The sequence below is a fragment of the Cyanistes caeruleus genome, chromosome 3 (genome assembly GCF_971803275.1).
Source record: "Cyanistes caeruleus chromosome 3, bCyaCae1.hap1.1, whole genome shotgun sequence".
Lineage (NCBI taxonomy): Eukaryota > Metazoa > Chordata > Aves > Passeriformes > Paridae > Cyanistes > Cyanistes caeruleus.
Genome location: NC_141703.1, coordinates 30,873,479 through 30,895,157, shown reverse-complemented (window position 1 = coordinate 30,895,157; position 21,679 = coordinate 30,873,479). Strand labels below are relative to the sequence as shown.

At 35.9% G+C, this 21,679-nt stretch overlaps 1 protein-coding gene across 5 annotated transcripts in view; it reads right to left on the bottom strand.

The window, feature by feature from the left end:
- The window catches only part of REV1 (REV1 DNA directed polymerase), a 57,849-nt gene that overhangs the window by 23,884 nt on the left and 12,286 nt on the right, over positions 1-21,679 (bottom strand). For 4 of the 5 annotated variants that reach the window (XM_086880464.1, XM_086880466.1, XM_086880463.1 and 1 more), the window contains exons 2-8: positions 17,822-17,888; positions 16,929-17,061; positions 15,012-15,180; positions 9,307-9,456; positions 6,614-7,326; positions 4,706-4,813; positions 3,117-3,233 (exon numbers count right to left, since the gene is read on the bottom strand). In XM_086880464.1, coding sequence (XP_086736590.1) covers positions 3,117-3,233; positions 4,706-4,813; positions 6,614-7,326; positions 9,307-9,456; positions 15,012-15,180; positions 16,929-17,061; positions 17,822-17,878 — 1,447 coding nt within the window. In that variant the 5' untranslated portion in view covers positions 17,879-17,888. Of the gene's footprint in view, positions 1-5; positions 159-3,116; positions 3,234-4,705; positions 4,814-6,613; positions 7,327-9,306; positions 9,457-15,011; positions 15,181-16,928; positions 17,062-17,821; positions 17,889-21,679 lie in introns of those variants that run through there. The other variant, XM_023917671.2, reaches the window with a different exon arrangement.

Sequence of the window (21,679 nt, the reverse complement as noted above, 5' to 3'; positions counted from 1 at the left end):
CATGCCTTCCTGTGCCCTGGCCTGAGATGATGCTGTCATCTTGTCTATCTTCACTGGATTCGTCGACTTTTTCCACATCGCAGCAGAGCAGATCCCCCCATGAGCTGATGGAGTCACTTCATGTGAAATTCAGGGCAATGCAGAACACATTGTCCTCAATGGAAGGCAAGGTAGAGAACCTCTCATCAAAAGCTGGGAAACTAGACAGGCACATGGTGAATGTGGAGCAACGGATGGAGAAATCAGAGGCCAGGACCCAAGTCTGTGAAAAAGAAATCGCTGAGAATAAATCTGTGACTAATATGATGGTTAAAATCTGCTGCTCTTTAGAATGAAAAGGGAGATTCTAGGGTTGAGGGAAAGGAAGTTTAGAAAACATTCACATCTTGGGCATCCTGGCCATGGAAGAGACCCCAAACTATGAATCTTGATTAACATATGTTAATCTTTTATCTTTAGAACATGAATGTTAAAGATGGCATGTATGTAGAGAAGTAATTTCTGCTATCTAGAAAGCCTATCTCCAATCTGGGGATTTAGGGTGAGAATGGTATCAAGTTTTTAAATCTAAAAGTTATGCATTTTTAGATGAATTAATACAAGAAAAAGAAAGTATTTCATAAAAGACTGAAGATTCTAATGACAGTAGAAATTTGTCTAGTAATGCAGATCAGAGTCAGGAACCAGTATCACTAAAGAAGTAATTTAAAAAAAAAAAAAAAAAAAAGAAGTAGCTGAAGCAGCAGAATTCAGTATTTGGTCAAAAGTGATTCATAAGGGTTTGGGGTTTTGTGTTGGGGGTGTTTTTTTTGGTTGTATTTTTGTTGGGGTTTTTTTTTGAGGGGGTGAGGTGCTCTGTTTCGGTGGTTTTGGTTGGTTTGTAATTTGGAACCTTTTTCAAATAAGCAAGATCTGGAGAAGGCAGTATCAGAGAACAGCCTGGAAAGTATGAAGCACCAAAAACTGAAGTGGGTTCCATGTTGAAGCATGGATGTAAAAATATGCTCCTGTTCTATGCTCCTTTCAACTACGTTTCTATTTCATTTATATAACATGTCCCCATTGTGTTTGTTGTAACAGCCTAATTTACCATTCCGTTATTTTTGACATTTTAGAAAAAGCATTTTTGCATGTAATGCTTGTGCCTACTGCACTGTACTTCCCTCTGGCAAGGCACAATTAAATGCTGTTAAGTGTGTCACTTTCTAAGATACTGTGATGTCTGAGAAGCCTAACCAGCAATTCCACCTTTACATCTAAGACCATAACTAACTGTAATTTTTTTACCCCAAAAGGAAGACAAACCATGTACTTATGAGAAAACGCAAGCAGAAACAACAGGTTTGTTTTTTTTAATTGGTAAAATGATTGTACATGGAGATAAAATAAACAGAGACTCAAAAATATTATGAACTGCAGCTAATTAAACAGAGACTATAAAAAGAGTGTTTGGAAAAAATACTTTCACCAAAACAATAGGCTGCACAATCAGCCTAAGTATTAAGAAAGAAAGAGCTAGCTGCCTGCCTGCATGCAAGCCAGTTGAGACTGGATGTTGAAGTTAAAAGAAATGAAAGTGTGATATGCAGAAAAAGCTGCCACAGTAAGAAACTAAGCTTGTTATACAATGAGGTTTAAAGCTGCTGTACACTTAAGCAATAAATACAGCAGAAGAGATACTACTGAATTTGTGAATCAAAAGAACATGCTAGGTATCAGCTAAACTGTAATTCAATCATCTAACTCTCCAAACCACTCAGTTGTATAATCCAGTTCAAGGCCCTAACAAAAGCTAGCAAGTCACTGTATAGACTGAACTACCATTTAATACTTCATATACAAGCTCTTCTACAGAAATTCCAACTCCATTAAAGACCACAGCTTGTCTTTGTCTGGAGCATACTGAAAAGTCCTTAAAAGCTTAAAGGCCAGTGTGTTCCACAAACATACATTCTACCTAGTTTTGAAGTGTTCTTAAACTACAGCAAAAACAACAAATGAAATGACATCAGTTCCAGTAATACCTTGCTTCTAAATGTCTTCAAAAACCCCCAACAAACTGCCAATTGCCAAGGTACTAACGTTTCATAAACAACCATGGAAGAACAATCTGTCTTTTGCCTCATCTTGTCTCACCAAAATAAAACACTGAGGTGTTAACTTTATAACAATACTTAGTACCACACGTTTGGTAAAAACTGCATATACAAAAGGGCAAAGGAGAAACTCAACTTCCAAATCTAAATCTAACTTCAAATAGCAGCTATGTATATGGACTTTTTACCAACTTGGTGGTAAGAGCTACACTTCTAGATGATTACATGGACTGCTACTGGCCACTTAAGTTGCTAATGTTTAGCAATATACTTTCTAATACTAAATAAAGTTCAGGCAAGTATAATAAAACATATTAATAAAACTTCAGTTTATATTAGTATACTACTACTTGAGGACACAGAAAGTAACAAATTTCTAAATTACTGCAGGCAAGTATGGAATTCCCAAAATACAACAGACACCCTGGTTTTCAGGAAACAAAGTACTGAACAAACAGAATTCATGAAAATTGCGCAAACTTTCCAGAGACCTAAAATGCCTTACAGACCACCCAAATTAACTGATTGTACACAGATATTCTACATATGCAACTCAAAAGCCAACTTCAAACAATTTTTCAGTTTCTCACTGGACATGTACTGTTGTTACTACTTCTATAATAAAAAAACCCCTGTAGCAGACTTCTAAAATTTATTTTGCACCGTCTTCTCTATACTCGACTTTCTGAGAAAAACGTGATCCTGGACAACCTGTATTTATTTTTCATTTTAAATAACCAGTTAACATTCAATCTTATACTCAACTTCAAGAAAGTGAGTAAAACCTAAAATTAGTCTAAAATAATTTACCCATACTGAGCAAAGCTAACTAACCAGAAGCTACAGTGGCCTGCTGTTACTGAGGCCACAGAGCACCATGTTGTCCAAAGGTATTTCTCTTCTGAAATCCCATACATGAAAGAAATAAATTTATCCATGGTACACTTTATGAACAATTTTAAAGAAAAAGTCTTTTATAACAACAGTTAAAAACATACATACAGACAGACTAATCTGTACCTGCTTTGCCATTCAATAGCTTTTTCTGGTAATATTGCTGTTCAAGCTGGGGGTTTGCACCAGGGCGCAGCAGTGCCTTTCCTGTACCTCTGTTACTAGTAACAGCTACTGGCTTTCCTGTGGAGAAAAAATGCATATACTTACAGGTCAATACCTATAATAGCTTATATTTTAATAAAAGCACAATTAGGATAAGATCATAAGAATTTTTAATCTACTTTTTATAGTTTCTTTGAAGCTTAGATGCTCTCAAGGCACTAAAGAGGGAATAACTATGAAAGAGCCTTGGAATTGTGACAACAAATCTGTCTTAATTGCAGTCACATGTAAAGAAGAAAAGTTTTTCATGAGTGAAAATACAGCCAATACTAGTTTGTCTTCAATAACAAATATAAATGGAAGCTGTAAAATTTCACCAGTGACTTAATGATTCATTAGTTTAAGATACAGCAAACACTGGACTGATTTTAAATACTTCAATATGTTTATTAGCTTAAGTAAATAAAAAAAATATACACATGCCGAAACACTTAGTTCCACTTAGCTTAACTGTGTGAACCAAAACTTTCAGTAAACTTTTGACTTTTCTGTAATATCAACACCTCCATGGTGTTTCCCAAGGAAGTTAATTTATGCACTGAAAGTTCTGGCAAACTATTTGAAAAAAAGTCCTACATTCTTTATGTTCCAGTAATGGAATTTGAAACTTGGCAGGAAATCAAGTTTAAAAAACCAAACATAGCAGGAGAATCTTTGATACAGCTGCTCCTGCCTTTGGACAGAAGAGAGCAGTGGAACCACACATACAGCTTACTCTCTTCCTAAGGTCTGTGACAGATGGTGAGCGTGATAGTCACCACTGCAACAAGTCTTCAGACTTGTGCACCCCTGAAGTTCAGTGTTTGCACAGAACTCCACTTCTGAATGGTACACTTGTAGAAAACAAACCCACCAAAGTTTGCTAAGGTGCTCCACTAACTTTCCTATGTCTTAAGGATGATCACACAACTCAGACTTCTAAACACCAACTGAATTGTTCCTGAATCCTCCAGGTCTTATGATATCTCATGTGTAAGAGCTTAGAGAGAAAAGGAAAGGAGAAGCAAATTTCTTTTGAAAAATATGCATCAGGCAGAGACAGTTCTCAACCCTGACCTTTCCACCTTTCTAGTTAAACAAAGCTTCTAAAACTACTTCAGGAAGATTATAAGGATTTCTCATTTTATTTCCTCTTTTTTTTTTTAATAGACAGTGACAAACTTCACTTTTAGTATAACTGAAATTCGACTTCTAATATGCTAATTAAAATCTGAGTAAGCTTATATAAAATGTCACAGAGAATAGTTACTACAGATATTACTTCTCTCTTACTTTAGATACTGAAAGGAGATAGCAAGGAGAATTCCAGTTCTCTCTTCCACTTGCTTTTGGATTGTGAGAAAATAAACAAGAATATGAAAATTGCACGGCCTAACTATTGAGGATGCAAGAAAGAATATTTATACGCCAAATTAATGTTATAATTGTGCAAGTTTGGTTTTTTAAAGGCTTAACTGAGTAAACTGTAACACGCAGACTTAAATACTGACCTTTGAGATCTGGTCTATTTCGGATAGCCACAGACACAAAGAAGCAATCCATATCCACGTGCATTATACAGCTCTGTGGCTTGGCTGAGCTCGCAACAGACACATTACCTAGTATGAAGATACACCAATAGAAAACTTGAACCCTAATTTATACACTTTGGTACTACTCACAGTAGTCATCAAGGTCTATTATCAAGTTTTCACCACTTCTAAACCATAAATATTTTTGTTTCCTCTCACCAAGAAGGTATCTACTCCAAGAAAGGTAAACATAAGCAGCAGACAAACAGCCTAAACAATGAATTAACTTAAGAGTTTCTATTTTTATTTTCTTATGATTAACACTTTCTACCCTAACAAGTTCCCCGAATCCAAGGAGATTAAATGCATGTTGTTGGCACTGGATCTTAATTTCACTATGTTAACACTGAATCAGGAAGAGAATTTTACTCTTTTATGTTCATCAATCAGAAGACTGCTTCAAAAGATAAAAATGTAAGTTTAGCTGCACTACTAGCTACCATTATTCTTCATGAAACACACCACAATTAGTTTTGAAAGTCCCACGCAACTGGATTTTGTCATTGCTGTACTTAGACGCGTGCAAACATTCAGCAAAAATGAGCAAGGTAACTCCTCACTGAAAAACGTACATGGCTAAAACACTAGAAATGCTTTCTACAAGTTCAAGTATGCATGTCTGTGTTGCTGACCTACCAAAGGTGGCAATATCTAACAAAAAAAATTAACTTGAACAATGCATAAAGTGTAACAGTAAAAAAATACTTCAATACATCAAGTGAACTGTTCCACTTAACATCCAAGTTAATTACTGAGTAATCAGAAAAATATCCTCTTGGTTTTAATCATTTACATTTTGAACTCATTCTTTGAAAAATAAAGGACTGTCTTTTTATGGGCGTATTTACAAATCAAGCAACCAAGTTAAGGAGCTGCTACTTGTCAACTGAATCACAGGCATTAACTATTTGAATACTCTAGGCCAAATCAAAGCGAAAATAAAAATATATTAGCTTATACCACATTTTGATTTTAAAAAATACACATTAAGTATTTAATAAGCTAACATGTTTGATAACTGGGGTGTCCTAACACAAACACAGAATCAGTAAATTTATTATCTAACAATTTTTTTGATGTGGCAATTTCTCAAGCATATTTTCATATGATTACAAGTGAATAATTTTACAGCACAGGAGTCAGAATCTCTTTAATGGTACAGAGCTAACCTTTTAATTTAGTAAGACTGTAAACGAGAGATTCTAAAGAAGCAAAATATTTTATCTGTAACACTGACTCTAGTGAATTCTGCATTTTTTTCACTTTGGCCCTTGAGGCAATGACATAAAATATTTCTTTTCAAGCCAGGTTCAATAGTCTCTTATGACACTACTACCCACTTTAACAGACCCACATCTATATAAAACTCTTACTAACAAAAAAAAAAATTTAGATTTTAACTCACATCCAAATGTTACTCATCTTTTAAATGCTCATGCTGAACAGTAAGGATTTTTTTCTTCTCTTTTTTTCCCCCTGCAGATTTTCACAGAGCAACTAAAGATTTGTGTATTTAGATATACATAGTATTTTTCTCCCTTATCAATCCATATATCTTGGTAAAGTCAGAAATACTATTTCTACAAGGAAGAATTTAATATAGATCAGAGTATCACATTAAGTAACATTTTAAGTTAAAAAAGCCCAAACAAAGCCAAAAGCAGTTGCATCCGTTAGCGTTCACTGCACCGAAGTCATCAAGTTTTTCCGGATAGTCTGACTATAATATGAATACTCAATACTAAACTATATAGTCTCATTTGGACATTTAATGTATGAAGATATAAGGCATCTTCTTAATATAAACCTTCTTAAACAAGTATCTACCTGTGTCAGTTTTAAGTGCAGACCTGCCTGTTTTCCATTTTTTAATTTTTTCCCTTCCTGGAAAGACACCGCTGTTTTTTCTCTGCAGGCTGTTGACAAACTCTGTCAATTCACACTTCCACGTTGATATATGATGCAGTCTTGAACGTGAGTAAAAGTCAGAAATAAAACTACAATCTGAAGGTTTGGACACAGGTAAGGAAGCTGCCTTGCTAGGAGCAGGTATAGAAGTGCTTTTTGTGCTTGAAGGCCCCTGAACAGTTGAGTGGTGAGCACCATTTATTTTAGCATTACTGTGCAAAAATGAAGATGAGGATGAGTTACTCATAGTCCTGTGTGGATTCCACGAAAAGTCTGTATTTTTGTTGCTTTGCTGCAACTGCTGCATTGTGCAGTCTCTAAAGTCTACCATGCCTTTGTCAGTCTTCCCCTCCTCCTGCACAGGGCCTGGAGACAACCTGCTCGTGACAGCGTTGCCGGAGGGCACCAAGCAATCCTGTGTCTTTAAGGCACTGGAGTAAGTGTGTGTGTGTCCATTAAAAAGGGCAGTGCTGTCTTTATGAGACTGAATCCCGTTTTGTTTCCGTATGGGAAGAATCTCCTCCAGCTCTGTAAATCCAAAATCGTCACTTTCTTCCTCCTCTTCTTCATTCCAGCTGCTTATCCCATTGGGTGTGACTTCATTTTCCATTTCATACTTTTTAATATGATTTCTGAAACAGATACAATAATTAAATGCTGTATCTTTTATAAATAAAGGCACATTTACATGTAAGTTCAAGCTTTTTTTTCCTGATTGTTCTCAATATATACTTCAGTTACATTCCAAGACAATTACCTCAAATTCTGAGCCACATCCTCTCAATAGCACAAAATATAGCACCATACCAAAGATTTTACAGATTTCATGTATTATTAACTAGGAGTTTACATGAGTGACCATGCTCACATTAGAAAAGCTATTTCCAAGGCCTTTAATCCAGCAGGCAGTCTCCAACTAAATTACAATAATTATTTATTTGTTAACAGAACTGCACTGCCACGCACAGCATGAATATTGCAGAACTAAGCAAACCATCAGAAGGAGTTGTCCTTTTACCAAGAGATGTGATTTTTCTTAACTAGTTATAAGCAAACAAAATGGAAAGAAAAAGTAATCACAGAGAATAATTTTTTAGACAATTATTTTAGATTAATGTTAGATTTATTTTTTCTTAATGAAAAAATCTGTTCAAGCCCTAAAAATTAAATGTATATTTAGCTTTGATAAAAACCACAAACAAATTTTCAGCTTTTAAGAGTATAAACCAAAGTAATTTGCCACAAGTGTACTAGCAAAAAGACAAAGCTTTCATTCAAAAAATTAACTCTGGAAATGGAAACCAAAGTCTTCAAGAGTTCTACACACTCTTGATCTGCTGGAAATAAACCTAACAAATCCAACAACTATCACTCCCAACTCCCAAAGCTAGCAATTTAAGTACACAAAATGATGGGAAAAAATTAGCTATTCAGTATGCTACTGAAACCAGAAAGCCTATTAAGCATGACAACAATTTGGTTAAGATTATCAAAACATGAATTACAGTAAACATAGTCTTTTTGAAGAGTTGTGTGGTTGAAAATGGTATATTCAAGTATACATACTTAGTGGATAGGCAGGCTTTTAAAGTCATGTTTTTCAGACTACACTTATATTTTGGGAAGTCTGAATATTCATCTAATTTAAAAAATCTTTAACAATGCAATAGTAAGATGTGATGGTGATTCTAGCACTCATTGTTTAAAATTTGGGTATGAAATACTGCTTAAGATACTAATTTTGTGAGACTGGTAAAATTTCCTCAGCATTATGCATGACTGGATTGTGGACTGTGGAAGAACTCAGAACACCAGTACCAATCAGAAAAGTGTAGTATCTTGCACAGTATCCTTGGCCCTGTTTGAGCAGCAGTGTTGAACCACATGACATCCAGATATCTTTTCCAGCCTAAAAAAACCCTATAATGTTATTATTCTTGCCTAAAATGAACAGATGTGTATTTCTGAAAAAGATGCAGGAATCTTCCTATAAAAAAAAAAAATCTAAAGAAGAGTTCAAGCGCTACGTTTCTTTCCAAATTCCAATTCCTCTGCTAGTTAAAAAGTTTCACTGATGTTTTCTCTTCAAGTCTCCTCTCAAGGTCTCTTAGGATACTTTTTCTAATCCATCTCTCTCAAGCATGATTTAAACTTTGGTGTTAGCATACCTAATGTATATGACCTGTGACTTCCTTTTTTTTAAGAGGCTAAGAAAGAGATTAACAACTAGTATGCATTTATATTCATTCCTAAGCACCTTTAGCAAAAGTAGTCACCAGCTTTTATTTTTGAAACAGAGACCCACTTTTCATGTCACCCATCAGAATACTTTAATGCATGCCTGTAGCTGCCATACAAATATATTAATTCCTAGGACTCCTAGGTCATATTATCAACCAAACTGTGGTCCAAAGACTAGAGATAAGGCTTGGAGTCAAAGTAAAACAGTTCTTTCCTCAAATATTTATACAGCTGTACCTCACTTTTAAATTTCAGCACCCCAGGGCTTGCCTCTTACAAAGCTGAAATGAGCTTTAAAAATGCTATTTACAAATGCAAACTCATTATGGGTGAATGATGAGCATCTGCATTGCAAAATCAGAAACACTTACACCCTGTTGAGATCTTTAGCTATATTGCTTGGACCTGGCAGAGCATCTTCAGGTTTGCATATGCTGTTAAAGTTGAGACCTTTCTGAACACTTGACTGCTTGGTGTAAAGCTGATATGGAACGTGTGAAAGGAGGCGTCCAGCTTTAATACTGAAAAAAAGAAAAAAAAAAAAGGAAGAACAGGTTATTGCTTGTGAAATTTTTAAAAAATCCCAACCTTCTATGCTAAACCCTCCCCCTGTTACATGTACTTAAAGTGCCTTCCACAACCCCTTTCTCACCCTTAGCTGGATTGAACTGAAAAGTAATTTGTGATGTGGTGACTAATACAACAAAAGGTATTTGCAAAGACGTGTTGGTCAGTTGTCTACATCCTTTTCTCTTTCCAACTGGCACCCACAAACCCCAAATATTTAATTTAAACAAAATAGTCAAAAAACTCTTGGTTAGTGGTCCAGGTTATTCTACCTGAGCAATGCTGACTGAGCTCTTTAGCATGGAACAAACTAGGGTAGAATTTGAATGAGGTCAGCTAGGATGTGGTTCACTGTTAAAAAATAGCTACTTTTTCCATTCCACAAAGCTAATTACCCGTTCTTGTAAAAAAATTCACTGAGGCAAGCTAAACAGAAGAATAATTTCCAAACAAACCCTTCATAAATATTTACAGCAATCATTCCAGTTATTTCTCGTGTTCCAGTGTATCTCCCTCTTCTTTTCCTTCTTCCATTGAAACTGTAATTATACTTGAGTAACTGCTAAATTCCTTAGGGAAGCCACACACTTGGAAGTGAAATTGTCTCAAAAACACACCACAGGATGATTTAATCTCTTCACCCCAGCACCTGCTGCTGGCAGCAGAGATAACAGCTTTCCAAGCTTGCACTTCACCTCTTCTTTGTATACCATTCTTCATATTGAATACAGGCTCAGAGATGCTGGGACTTCTTCCAGCAGAGGAACCTCTCCCATATCAAAACAGTATTTAGTTTTGAAGATAGAACTGGAGTCAGATTTTAAAGGTAATTTAGCTCAGTGTTTTTCTGTTTTTCAGCACCTGAATGCTTTCTCTTGCTCAAATCTCTACTACTGTCAAGGGAGGTGGACAGTAGAACAAAAGCCCTTGGGAGCTTTCTGGCTGCAATTAGAGATAATATACTAGGAGATCACGTTTCCCAGTTCGATAAATTAAAACTAGTTAGGCATATACATATACCTGGTAAGGTTTTATGGAAAAGGGACAGCAAAACAGCCCAAAAAATACAGCAATTAAATACTGTTTGATACATGAATATATATCTTAAAGGAACATAATTTGCATTAAACATTGCTAAACAGAGTTAAAAATACACCTGAGAGAATTCCAAAGTCTTCCTGTACACAAAGTAGTAATGCAGCAACTGAGTTTTTACAATGCCTGATTTGACTGTTTCTCAAAAGACTGTGTGAATGTAGGTGCAGAAACACCTTGTTATTGTTTCAGAGTAATTGCTACAATTTCAGGATGATTAAAGAAAGCCACATTTATTTAAGAACTTCATGACATCAAGGTTTTAGCTCCTGGAGTAGCTGCATTACTAGATCAACAAACAGGTTTTTTTTTCCAAACGGCATTAAGATGCAGCAATAGGAATCCTAGTTTAGATGCATCATTCAACATCTTTACCTATGTCACCTTCCCTGTGTCACAGAATTCATAATAACTAAAAAAAGGTTGGAAAGGACCTCTGGAGATCTCTAGTCCTAACACTGACCCAAGCTTATCTTCAAAGTTGTATCAGGTTTCCCAGGACTAAAAGCCCACCCGAATTTTGAGTAATTCCAAAGGCAGAAGTTCCACAATCTCTATAGGCACCTATTGCACTGCTCACTCTCTTTTAACTGTGAAAAATCTTTTTCTTATACTTGAACCTTCCTTTACTGCAACTTGTGATTATTGCCTCGTCTTGCTGTACATCTTGAAGAAAAATCTGGCTGCACACCCTCTGTAACCTCCACACAGGTAATGAAAGACAACAATCAGACTCCATCCTAGTCTTCTCTCCAAGCAGAACAGAACCAGCTTCCTCAGTCTCTTGTTATGCATCACATGCTCATACTGGCATGGTACTCCTCTGAAATGAACACTGCAACTGTCAGTACTAAAAATCCCAAAATCTGACACACAGGTCTAGATTTAACCTCAGAAGTGTTGAACAAATTGGAAGAATAACTTTCTTTGATCTGGACTGTGGTTTTGCAAATAAAACAAGTATGCTGTTAGTCTTTATCTCTACAAGAGCACAACTGCTCCTTCATGGTTATCTTTTAGGATAAGATTTGAGGGTCCTGGTGGATTACAAGGGTGTGTCTCAGCCCTGCCTGGTTGCACAGAACTAATTCTGTCTTATGTTCAGGACTCTGCATTTTGCTTTGTTGAATTTCATCATGTTTCTGCCATCCCATTCCTACGGTCTGCTGATGCTCTCCAAAGGGCAGCCCTGCTCTCCAGTATATCAACTGTTGCCTTTTAAATCATCCACAAACTTGCTGAAGCTATTTTCCACCGTATCACCGATGTCCATGTTGTTAGTGAAGACACTGAACTGCATCTGCCCTAGTATGAACCCTTCAGAAATGCCCCATGTGGCTATTTGCTAGTTTGAACTGCTGATTACTATGGTGACCAAGCAAGTTGGGCCAGCACCTGCATCCCTAGGCCAGCAGCCCGCTATCTAATTCGTATCTCCCCAATTTGTCTTCAAAAATGCAATGGGACTGTGTCAAAAGTGCTACTGTAGTCATAGCAAATGGTATCTACTCCTCTCTTCTGCATTTGAAATCCTCATCAGAAAACTAGGTTTCATACCAGAATATTTCTTAAAAGTTATTTTAAACTATTTTCTTCATATTTGTCTTAGATTAACACAGTTCTTTAGGGAAAATATTAAAATATATCAATATAAGGAATCCACAAATACTGGTACCTCATGTTAGTTATCCTCAGTCTCTGAAAAGTGATTATAAATGTCAAAGAATGTTAAAAGAATATTCAAATTTGAAAGTCAAGCTCTCAGATCACCTGAATTTGGCTTTCACTACACAACAACCTTTCCACACTACAAAATGGTGTGGTTTATTTTTCAAATAAAGGAATATTGACTTAGGAAGGAGGCTTGCCTGTAATCCTCTTCATCTCTTGCAAATGCAGAGAGGTACACAATAAGGGACATGCAGAAAGAATGATTCTGTCACTACAGCAACCACACTCTGCAACACTAGATTTTGCAGCTACTGTTACAGGAGAACTCTGTGGGATGCTAATTAAACCAAAATTCTAGCACTACTTCCATTAACAACAGGTTTATAACAGTCTGACTTTAGACCATAGTTCAGAATATGCTTTTAATGAAGCAATAAAGTTCTACATATGCCTTCCTATCCTTGTGCAAGTGACTGTGCAGAATCTTATAGTTTCTGTGGTACATTCCAAATTATGAACATTTTTGGTGTTTTACCTTAATGTCCTTTAGGTGGCTCTCGAAAAAAATTAAATTAAATTAAATAATAGCCATTATAATGGTGCTATGTTACATTCATTAATCTTTGGAAAGCAGACAGATGCTATAGTGATAAGTACCAATAAAAGAAAAGAATTAATTATTCATTTCATTACCAGCAAAGAATTCAAGTCACATGCAATGAGTAAGGAACAAGAGACAAAAAGTCAAGTCACTATTAGCAGTCTGCAACTGGAACTCAATCTTTTCTGTGCAGACAATGGGCAGGTGCCATAGTGAAAAAAGATGGCATGTGAACATATAAGTAAGGACTAAATCATAATATATGCACGTAAGAAACAAATGAAAGCTTCTTCATTTTGCAACCTTGGGTGACAAGATCAAAGATCTATCAACACTATTTTACCAGTAGTTTTTGACAGCAACATTTTAGGGTAGATTCTTAACCAAACTGAAAAAATTGCAAACCCATCATATTGCCTACAAGAGAACTGCAGAGGGGCTTTTTACAAGGCATCTAGTGGCACAACAAGGGGGAATAGCTTGAAGCTGACAGAGGGTAGGTTTTGATCAGGTATTAGAAAGAAAGTCTTTACTGTGAGGATGGTGAGGCTCTGGAACAGATTGCTCAGAGAAGCTGTGGATGCCCCATCCCTCAATGGATGAGGTTTTGAGCAACCTCATCCAAGGTCTAGTGGAAGGTGACCTAGTCCATGGCAAGGAGGTTGGAACTAGATGATCTTCAGGGTCCCTTCCAACTCGATGAAACTGGAAACTCTACATCTACTATACTGATTTCAACCAACTGATGTACTAAGAACATAATTTGGTATTCCATATACAGAGGATTATTTAATCACTGAGTACCCTTTAATATTGTTAAGAAGGGGGAAAAAAGAGAGGTGGTTGTGAAATCAGCTTCTATTCTAGATTCTGATATGAACCCTGTTCTGTTGAGACAGTGAATTCCCCCATTTCCTTGTGTTCAAACTATCTGTCTATTCTTGGTTCTTCTTATTCTGACTTATTCTACAGTATAACCTTCCAGAACCAGGATGCAGAACCTGAACACAAGACACCAGAATAAAAAATTTTAAGAGATTTCCCATATTAGGTTCTATCAAGTCTCTACTGAACATATACAAATTGGTCTTTCCAACCTGGTCAAAATCATAGCAAGCTCTAATGACACCAATAAAAACCAGTAACATCTTCCAAACAAAACCACACCTGCCATCAGTTTTCCAAGTCCTTAAAGACAGGGGTGAGGGCGTAAAATTGTTGGAAAAAAACCCCAACTACCTGAAGTCTCTTTCAAACTGAGTAACTTAAAATGTCTAACTAAAGTTTAAAAATTGACCATAATACAAAGGACTGAAAAATCAGCAAACTGCAAATAAGATTTCACACATGCATTGTAGAACAGTTCCTTGCCTGTTGCTGGTGATCTAGGAAAGAGGTTACTTAAGAATGGCATAACACTGGCAGAATAATTTCTAGAACATATTCCTGTCTGTTCTATTTTCTGTGGGTTCCTCAGATGAAAGAAGTGAGATGCAAACCACATTAACTTCTCTGAGCTTGGCTACTGTCTTTATCAACAACAACTTCAGTGACTGCTATATATTCCAGTGCACGGAGAAACCCAAGAATATAAATTCTATGTAAATAAAATGTGGCCTTTTTTTCTTTAGTTTTTATTATTTACTTACAAAATCAGAAAACAATAAATGTTTGGATGGATTGGTTCCAATTTTATAAGAACACTTTTCAATTGGCATCCTTCTTTATATATAGATTATATGAAATTTATGCAATACACAAGACAAGAGATTTAAAACAATCACATAGTAGTTCTTTAACTGAGATCGAATCTGGTCAACTGGTTAGATACTAAATGGAAAAAACAGGATAATGTTCAGTTTCAGTCAAGTAATATGCTTGAGACTTTCTGAATGTTCTTGCTGAAGCTTCTTAAGGAACAATCCCTAAAAAGCAAATCTTCAATGATTACACTGGTATCTCTCTATATAGCATATATATATAGTATAGTAGTTTTTCTACTCAGCTGTTCTACAAATTATTTATTTTAAGCTAAAACACAATCTCAAAATGCAATCTTTATTTTTTTTTCTCCCCAGATTTTTCTGGGTTTTTTTTTTCCCCAAAAGGGGACATCTCCAAATGCAGTAGACCTAAACTTACCTTTCCACAATCCACTCTGGCCGAACTACTTTTTCTCCTTTCAATTCTTTTATTTTGGCATTTGGAAGATTGGTGGCAATAATGTGAGTTGTTTTTGATCTGGAATAGTATACATGGTATTGGCCTCCATGTAACATCATCAGCCGTCTTAATTCATCTGCTGAGGGATCTACAAAAATTAAAACCAGAAATATTCCTGTTTAGTGTCATCAAATACAGTGAGAAAAATAGCTGTAATTGATAAATATACCATGGTCAGAAAGAGTGCAAACTGTAGTTTTACTCTGGGGAAAAAACTTAAAAGCTCTTCAAAGAAGAAAACAGAAGAACATTTTGCAGGAAATGCAGAAAACTGTGTTTTTGAAAACACTAATTCAAAACGCAAACATTCTACTTGCTATAGAGAAGCTTCCCACAATATGTATGGCAGAAGGCAGGAAAAAATACTCAAGCAGATGTAATGTTAAAGTATATAAAAAATGCTTTACATCAATATAATACAAAATTAGATTTCTTTTCACCAGAGTTCAGGAGGATAGTTTATACCCAGAAGCAACAGAAAATAATTAATCTCAAAAGGGTTTAGCAACAGCACAGAACTCCTACTATGTAATTTGTGATGTACTGAAGCAGTTAACTCACTCCTTCCTTACCAGGTTATTCTTGAGTTGTTATAGGGAACAAAGAATACCTTAAAAACTAACAACCCTTCTGATCTCCTCAATCGTTTTAAAAAGATTACTTATTTTGCAAGCAGAGGTGGGAAAAAATAAGAAAAAAGTGTTAGCTTTGGAAAATGTTTACAGTGGTGTCACACAGGCATCAGAAGATTTAGGTCAACACAGTGTCTGAATAGTGAATCTACCTCAAGATATTAAAAAATAAATAAATAAATTGAACAATACAACAACAAGGAAAATTTTTTAAAAGGATATAGTTACAATTCCTTTCTGCCAGCTCTCACAATATGTCTAACATTTCACTATTCCTGTAACTTTTAACTAAAAACAGTGCACACTTTCTCCAAGTGTTACCTTTCCTACTCCAGCCTTTTCGACAACCATCTTCTAGAGCTCTTTTTAGGGACTAGCTGCTTGAAGAATACACAAATGCTGGATTTTCACTAAAGAAAATCCTGCCTGCATTAAACAAGCAGTCCAGATGTATTAATAGTTTAGCATATCCACCTTAACCTTTTTCAATCTATTTGAGCCCTGTGCTTAAACCAGCACTAATCTATCTCACTGAAGCTCTATGCATCAGTTACATAATAATCACAACATTCCTGGCAGAGATCCCTGAAAAAGGCTTCTGGGGAGTTTCCAAAAGGTTATTAAACTGCTTTACAGAAGTAAGGAGAAGGATGAACATAAGTATGGTAGATTAAAAACCTTACTCCAGCTAACATGCACTATCAGTCCATCACAGATGGTCCCTACAATACATAAATGTCTTACCTCTTCTCTTGTTCCTCCTTCCACTACCAGTAGGTTCTGTCTTACACATTATGCTACTCTGAGCAAGAAAACTTTGATATATTCTCCCAAATGTAAATTTAAGGCATACAATCTAACCATTACTAATTTGAAAAATTAAAAATTTAGTAAGTGTAGGAGGATGAAGGAAGTTAAAAGACTTCCTTTCAAAAAATAGGACCACAGAAACATGGAAAGATCGACTCCTATTTCTACAAGTTATGTAAACAATACAGTAAAGCAATATTTATATTCAAAATATAAATCTGATTTTTTTAATTGAAAAACTTAATCATGAAGAACAACAGAATATACAAAACATATACAGTAATTGTCATGTATTTACTTAGCTGCAAATTCATGTGTTTTACAGTTACCTCTACTCAGGATGTTAAATGTGAGAACAAAACAATACAGATCCTTAAAAAAAATAAAGGTTCACCTGTTAAGCCATTGACATAGATGGCGACTCCGCTAAAGATACTTGATGAATTTCCATCCCTCTGTTGTTGTATGGCTGATTCTGACCGGAACTGATCCTCCAATTTCTTAACTTTTGCTGACATGTACCCACCCTAGTTTTTAAATTAAAACAAAACATAATTCATGATGCCAGTCTTATTTCCTAATGTTTACAAACAGAAACCAGTCAATTCTAAGACTGGAAAGGTAAGCAACATTCCTTCAAACTGAATTTGGCTGACACACGAAAGACATTCTTTTTTCAAATGAAAAATAGCAAATGCTCTTCCATAAACTTGTATCTACAAGATAACTGCATCTTGTTACCAACATGGCAGGATTTATTTCATACTCCCTAATCTTTTCCTTATAGGAAAATACTCTATGTACATAAAAATTCTTTTAGAATAAAAAGAAGAAGAAAAAATGGGATGCAAATTTGGGTGCTAATTTGGTGGCTCATTGCCTAGCAAAACAATCTGGTTCCATGTATTTTCAGTTCTTAAATATACACAAGACAGTAATATTCTAAACATTTATGTAAATTAGGTACCTCAGTTATTGTTTGTCCAAATACAGAATGTGGTGGAGACAACCATGAACAGTTTTCAAATTACTTCGTTTATTTTTTAAATGGTGATTTAAAGCAATTCGAGGGTCTGCACTTATTAATAATGAAATTTAGTGATTATTGTCAACACAGACTGTAAAACCTGGTAATTAAAAACTTTCAAACTTAATTATGTGTTTTCAAGTAAAGCAAAAGGGTTTAGTATATAGCATCCTTTTCGCATGTGTAACAAAACTGTAACCTCTTTTTAACCACAGAGCCATTTACCTCTTTAAAAAAAAGCCACTAGGTTTTGAACATACCCATATTCCCCAACCATCGCCATCGGCAGCTCGTTTCCGCCATCCACCCCGCCTCATACTGAAGCTTCTGCAGAAGAACAACAATGCTTGATCAATTAAATGTTCAGCACTATCATCAGTGGTATTTCAATGACAGCATGTACAACAGGCCATTTACAGATTATCACAAAGATTAATTTTTTTCAATCAACTTCACTTAAGTATTTGAGTTTCACAGCCAATCTAGAAATGCAAAATCATAAGAACCTGATTCCTCAGTTTTGTAGTAATGCAGACTGTGGTTCCTGCTACATATCAAAACCCACACATGCATGTTTTGCTTTATTCACCCTGAACATAAAAAACTCCTTACGAAGTTCACTGTCCATTACAATTTATTCAATTCATTCTGTTCATCATACATCTCTCCTATAAAAAAAAGGAATAATAAAAGGTTCTTAAATACAGCTGCTAACATCCAGGCAAAACGTTGTCCTGATCATGAACAATCTTTTATTTCCTATTTGATACCATACACATGGTGTGATGCAGGCAACCACCTCCTGGTATTAAAGACTGGATTAATTTCACCGATGGCTTTACAGCTGATTATGAAACATCCAAGCACTTGTTGCTGTAATGCAATACATTGCATCAAAGCAAAAGACCAAAGGTGATCTTATGGTCAAAGAAAAGCCAGCTATTTAAGTGACCTAGTATGACCTATAGTTAGGTTTGTGACATGATTCTTTGGGGCTTTTTGTTTGCATTGCTTAATAAATAAATAAAAATATAAACAAACCCAACCAGCCAAATTGCAGTTTTCCTTTATGCAAGACACTTATCCCTGGACCATGAACTGCACTCAGCCATGTCCCCAGATGAGCTATTAGTTGGCTAGAACAAACTCCTGGATAGAAAAAGCTATGCTTGGACTGTGGCCAACTGTTCACTGCACCCAAGTGATTCATATTTACTATGGCTGTGGTAACCCTGATTTTAGAATATTGATTAATGATGTAGTAAGATCATGAGGTCACTGCCTGCTTTTACATCTCTCACTTTCCAATCAAAATAGTTCTCTAAATAAAAAGACAAAATAGTCTTTTAGGTCAGTCAGCTCTTAGAGGATGAGGACAAGACTCTGAAACTAAAAAGAGGTGACTGTCTTAAGTCCTCTATTTCATTAAATATTTAATTTATATTCCTTTATCCTCCCTAAAAACCATGCAAAACTGCAGTAAATACACAGAAGGAAGTCAAGCGGTTTTTTTTTTCCATCCTTGCCTGCTTTTGAGTCGTCTCTAGACTATCCACAGCATTGTCCAGTAACAAGAGCACAGAAGCCTCACGGAGTCTCCAGCTTACCAAAAAGCACATGCTGTTATGGATGGAGATGACAACACATTCTGATAATTTTCCTACCCAGGCCTTCTACTGCACTGTTTTGGAGGCTGCCTCATCTATTGTATTAACATTCCACTTATGAACCTAGCTGAAAGTGTGTTCTAGCTATTGTCTCTTAATTCCCTTTTGTCCTAGAGGACCAAGCAGGCATACTCTGATATCCCGTTAAACCACCTTGGACTGCAGGCAGGTTGCAGGTTAGACTGCAAAATAAGACACAGCTGCAACAGAAGTTTTCATAAGTACTGTCATTTTCATGGACTACTGCAAATATGCCAAATTAGGGAACCACAGAATCATAGTCAAAACAGGTAGCAGGTATTTTGAAAAAGTAAGCATCTGGTTTATATTTCAGGATCTCCACAAACACAGAAAGATCATAATGTACTTGGTTCTATGCTAGCAGTTGCTTATAACTTGATACACAGCTGACATGCACGTTGTCGTATGCGCAATTATGAAGATCAATCACACGTCAAGGAGATGAGCTCTATACCAACATACAAGACAAAGCAACCCCATCTCATATTGCTGTGTTTTCCCTCTAAATTTCTTACCCAGAGTCCTATTTCCAAGACATCAGGCCTTCTGAAGTTAATTTTTAGTGGTTTGTATTGCATGTAATAGATACCACAGAACTCTTAAGGAGCACTGAGGAAAAAGAGAGGAGATGAGCTAGATGACCACATAAGATACAAAATTGACTTTTTTCCTTTTGCAGAGGACAGTACATAGTGAAAACGGCTTGATGATTTCTTTCATATGGAAAATTTGTATTTTTTCATCAGCTGAAATGAATTATAATTTACATCTATCCCTTCTATCTCAGACATTCTTGGAAAAACAGAAAAGTGTAAGTTCAGGAAAAAAGGAAAACCATTAATGAAAAAAATGTCATCTTGTTTTTTTAGATAATACAGATACCAGTGTATGAACTTGTAAAAGACACCAGAATTTTAACTAATGATTACTCTTTCTGCCTCTTAATAAAGGATGACAAAGTCTTAAGAGGTGACTACAAAAGTGCGAGAGGCTCTCTCTTCATAAGAAACCACATGGAGAGCACAAGAGGCAACAGATACAGGCTGCACCAGGAAGTTTCATCTTGATGTAAGAAAAATATTTTTTAGAGGGAGAACAATCAATGACTGGAACGCAGAGATCTGGCGGAGTCCTCATCTCTGGAGATTTTCATGTTGCAATTGGACAGGGTGCGAGATAACCTCAACCAGACTTCCCTACCCATGAAAGGTTGGACTAGATACTCTTTTGAGGTCACTTCCCATCTGGGCTGTTCTATGATTATAAGACTATCAAATAGAAAACCTCATACAAATATAAACTCTTGCTCTGCAAAAAAGAGAAGACTGTACAAAAGACAAACTCTATATCACCACAACTCTAATCACTGAGAAGACAGGATTTGATACGTCTTAACTCTGACCCCTATACAACAACCTCCTGCTTAAACTAAAATACCCAATGGCTGATAATCTGAAGAATTGCTTTCATAAGAGTGACCTATTCTGAGACCTTGAAACGCATTTCATTTTTATTCAGGATACTGGAAGGTGAAGAGGAAAGATCCCCAGTCTGAAAGTAAAGCCAGTTAAATTCAGAATCTTGGTTATGTTATGTTAAACTAGGCATGGTTACATGACTAGATGAAAATTAGAAATCAAATAAAACTACTTAGCTCAAGGTGCTATATATATCATGTATCAACTACTCAGAAGTTGTCTTCCTAGAATCTGCAAAACTAGAGAAACTAGGCTGTAATGCCCACTCAAAACATCTGATAGTGATTTACCATTTCCTTAGCAGATGCAGTTTTTGACTCAGTCCACTTAAGCCAGACCACTTAAATTCTAAACACACAGGTTAGGAACATGACACCTCAGTGATTACTAGATGCCTCTGGCTCAAGTCATCAGGGTCATGGATTATTCTCTTAATGCTGATATGAAAACCTGGGAGACTAGTTTCTCCCGTTATAGTTCCAGAAACTGAGTGATGAACCAAAGTTTCTGGACTATAGAGTCTCCCTGCTAAAGACTTGTCCTTACAGTGTAAATTTTTCCTTGAAAATTAAGGTAACCTCTTACAGCTGCCTTGCTGAAACCTAAGGAACAAATGAGCATGAGAAATGTATTGCACAAGGTATTTTAAACCAGAGGAAAAGTGAAGCAAGATTTAAAACATGCTCACTGATTCATGAAATAAGAAATATAAGGATTGGATGATGCTCCCTCTATAGGAATCATGATGAAGGGATGAGTAAGGGAAACACTTAGTAAAGAACCCGTGAAGGTGGGAAGTAGATGAAGTGTGGATGGGTAGAAATCAAGTCAGGGGACTTCAAATAGCCATCACAAACAAGCCAATTTAAGAAAAGAGCTAATCTTTCTTGTAGTTCTTTCTTAAGGTACCTAACTTGTTTCAGAACAGTTTTCTCTGTTTGCACAAATTCAG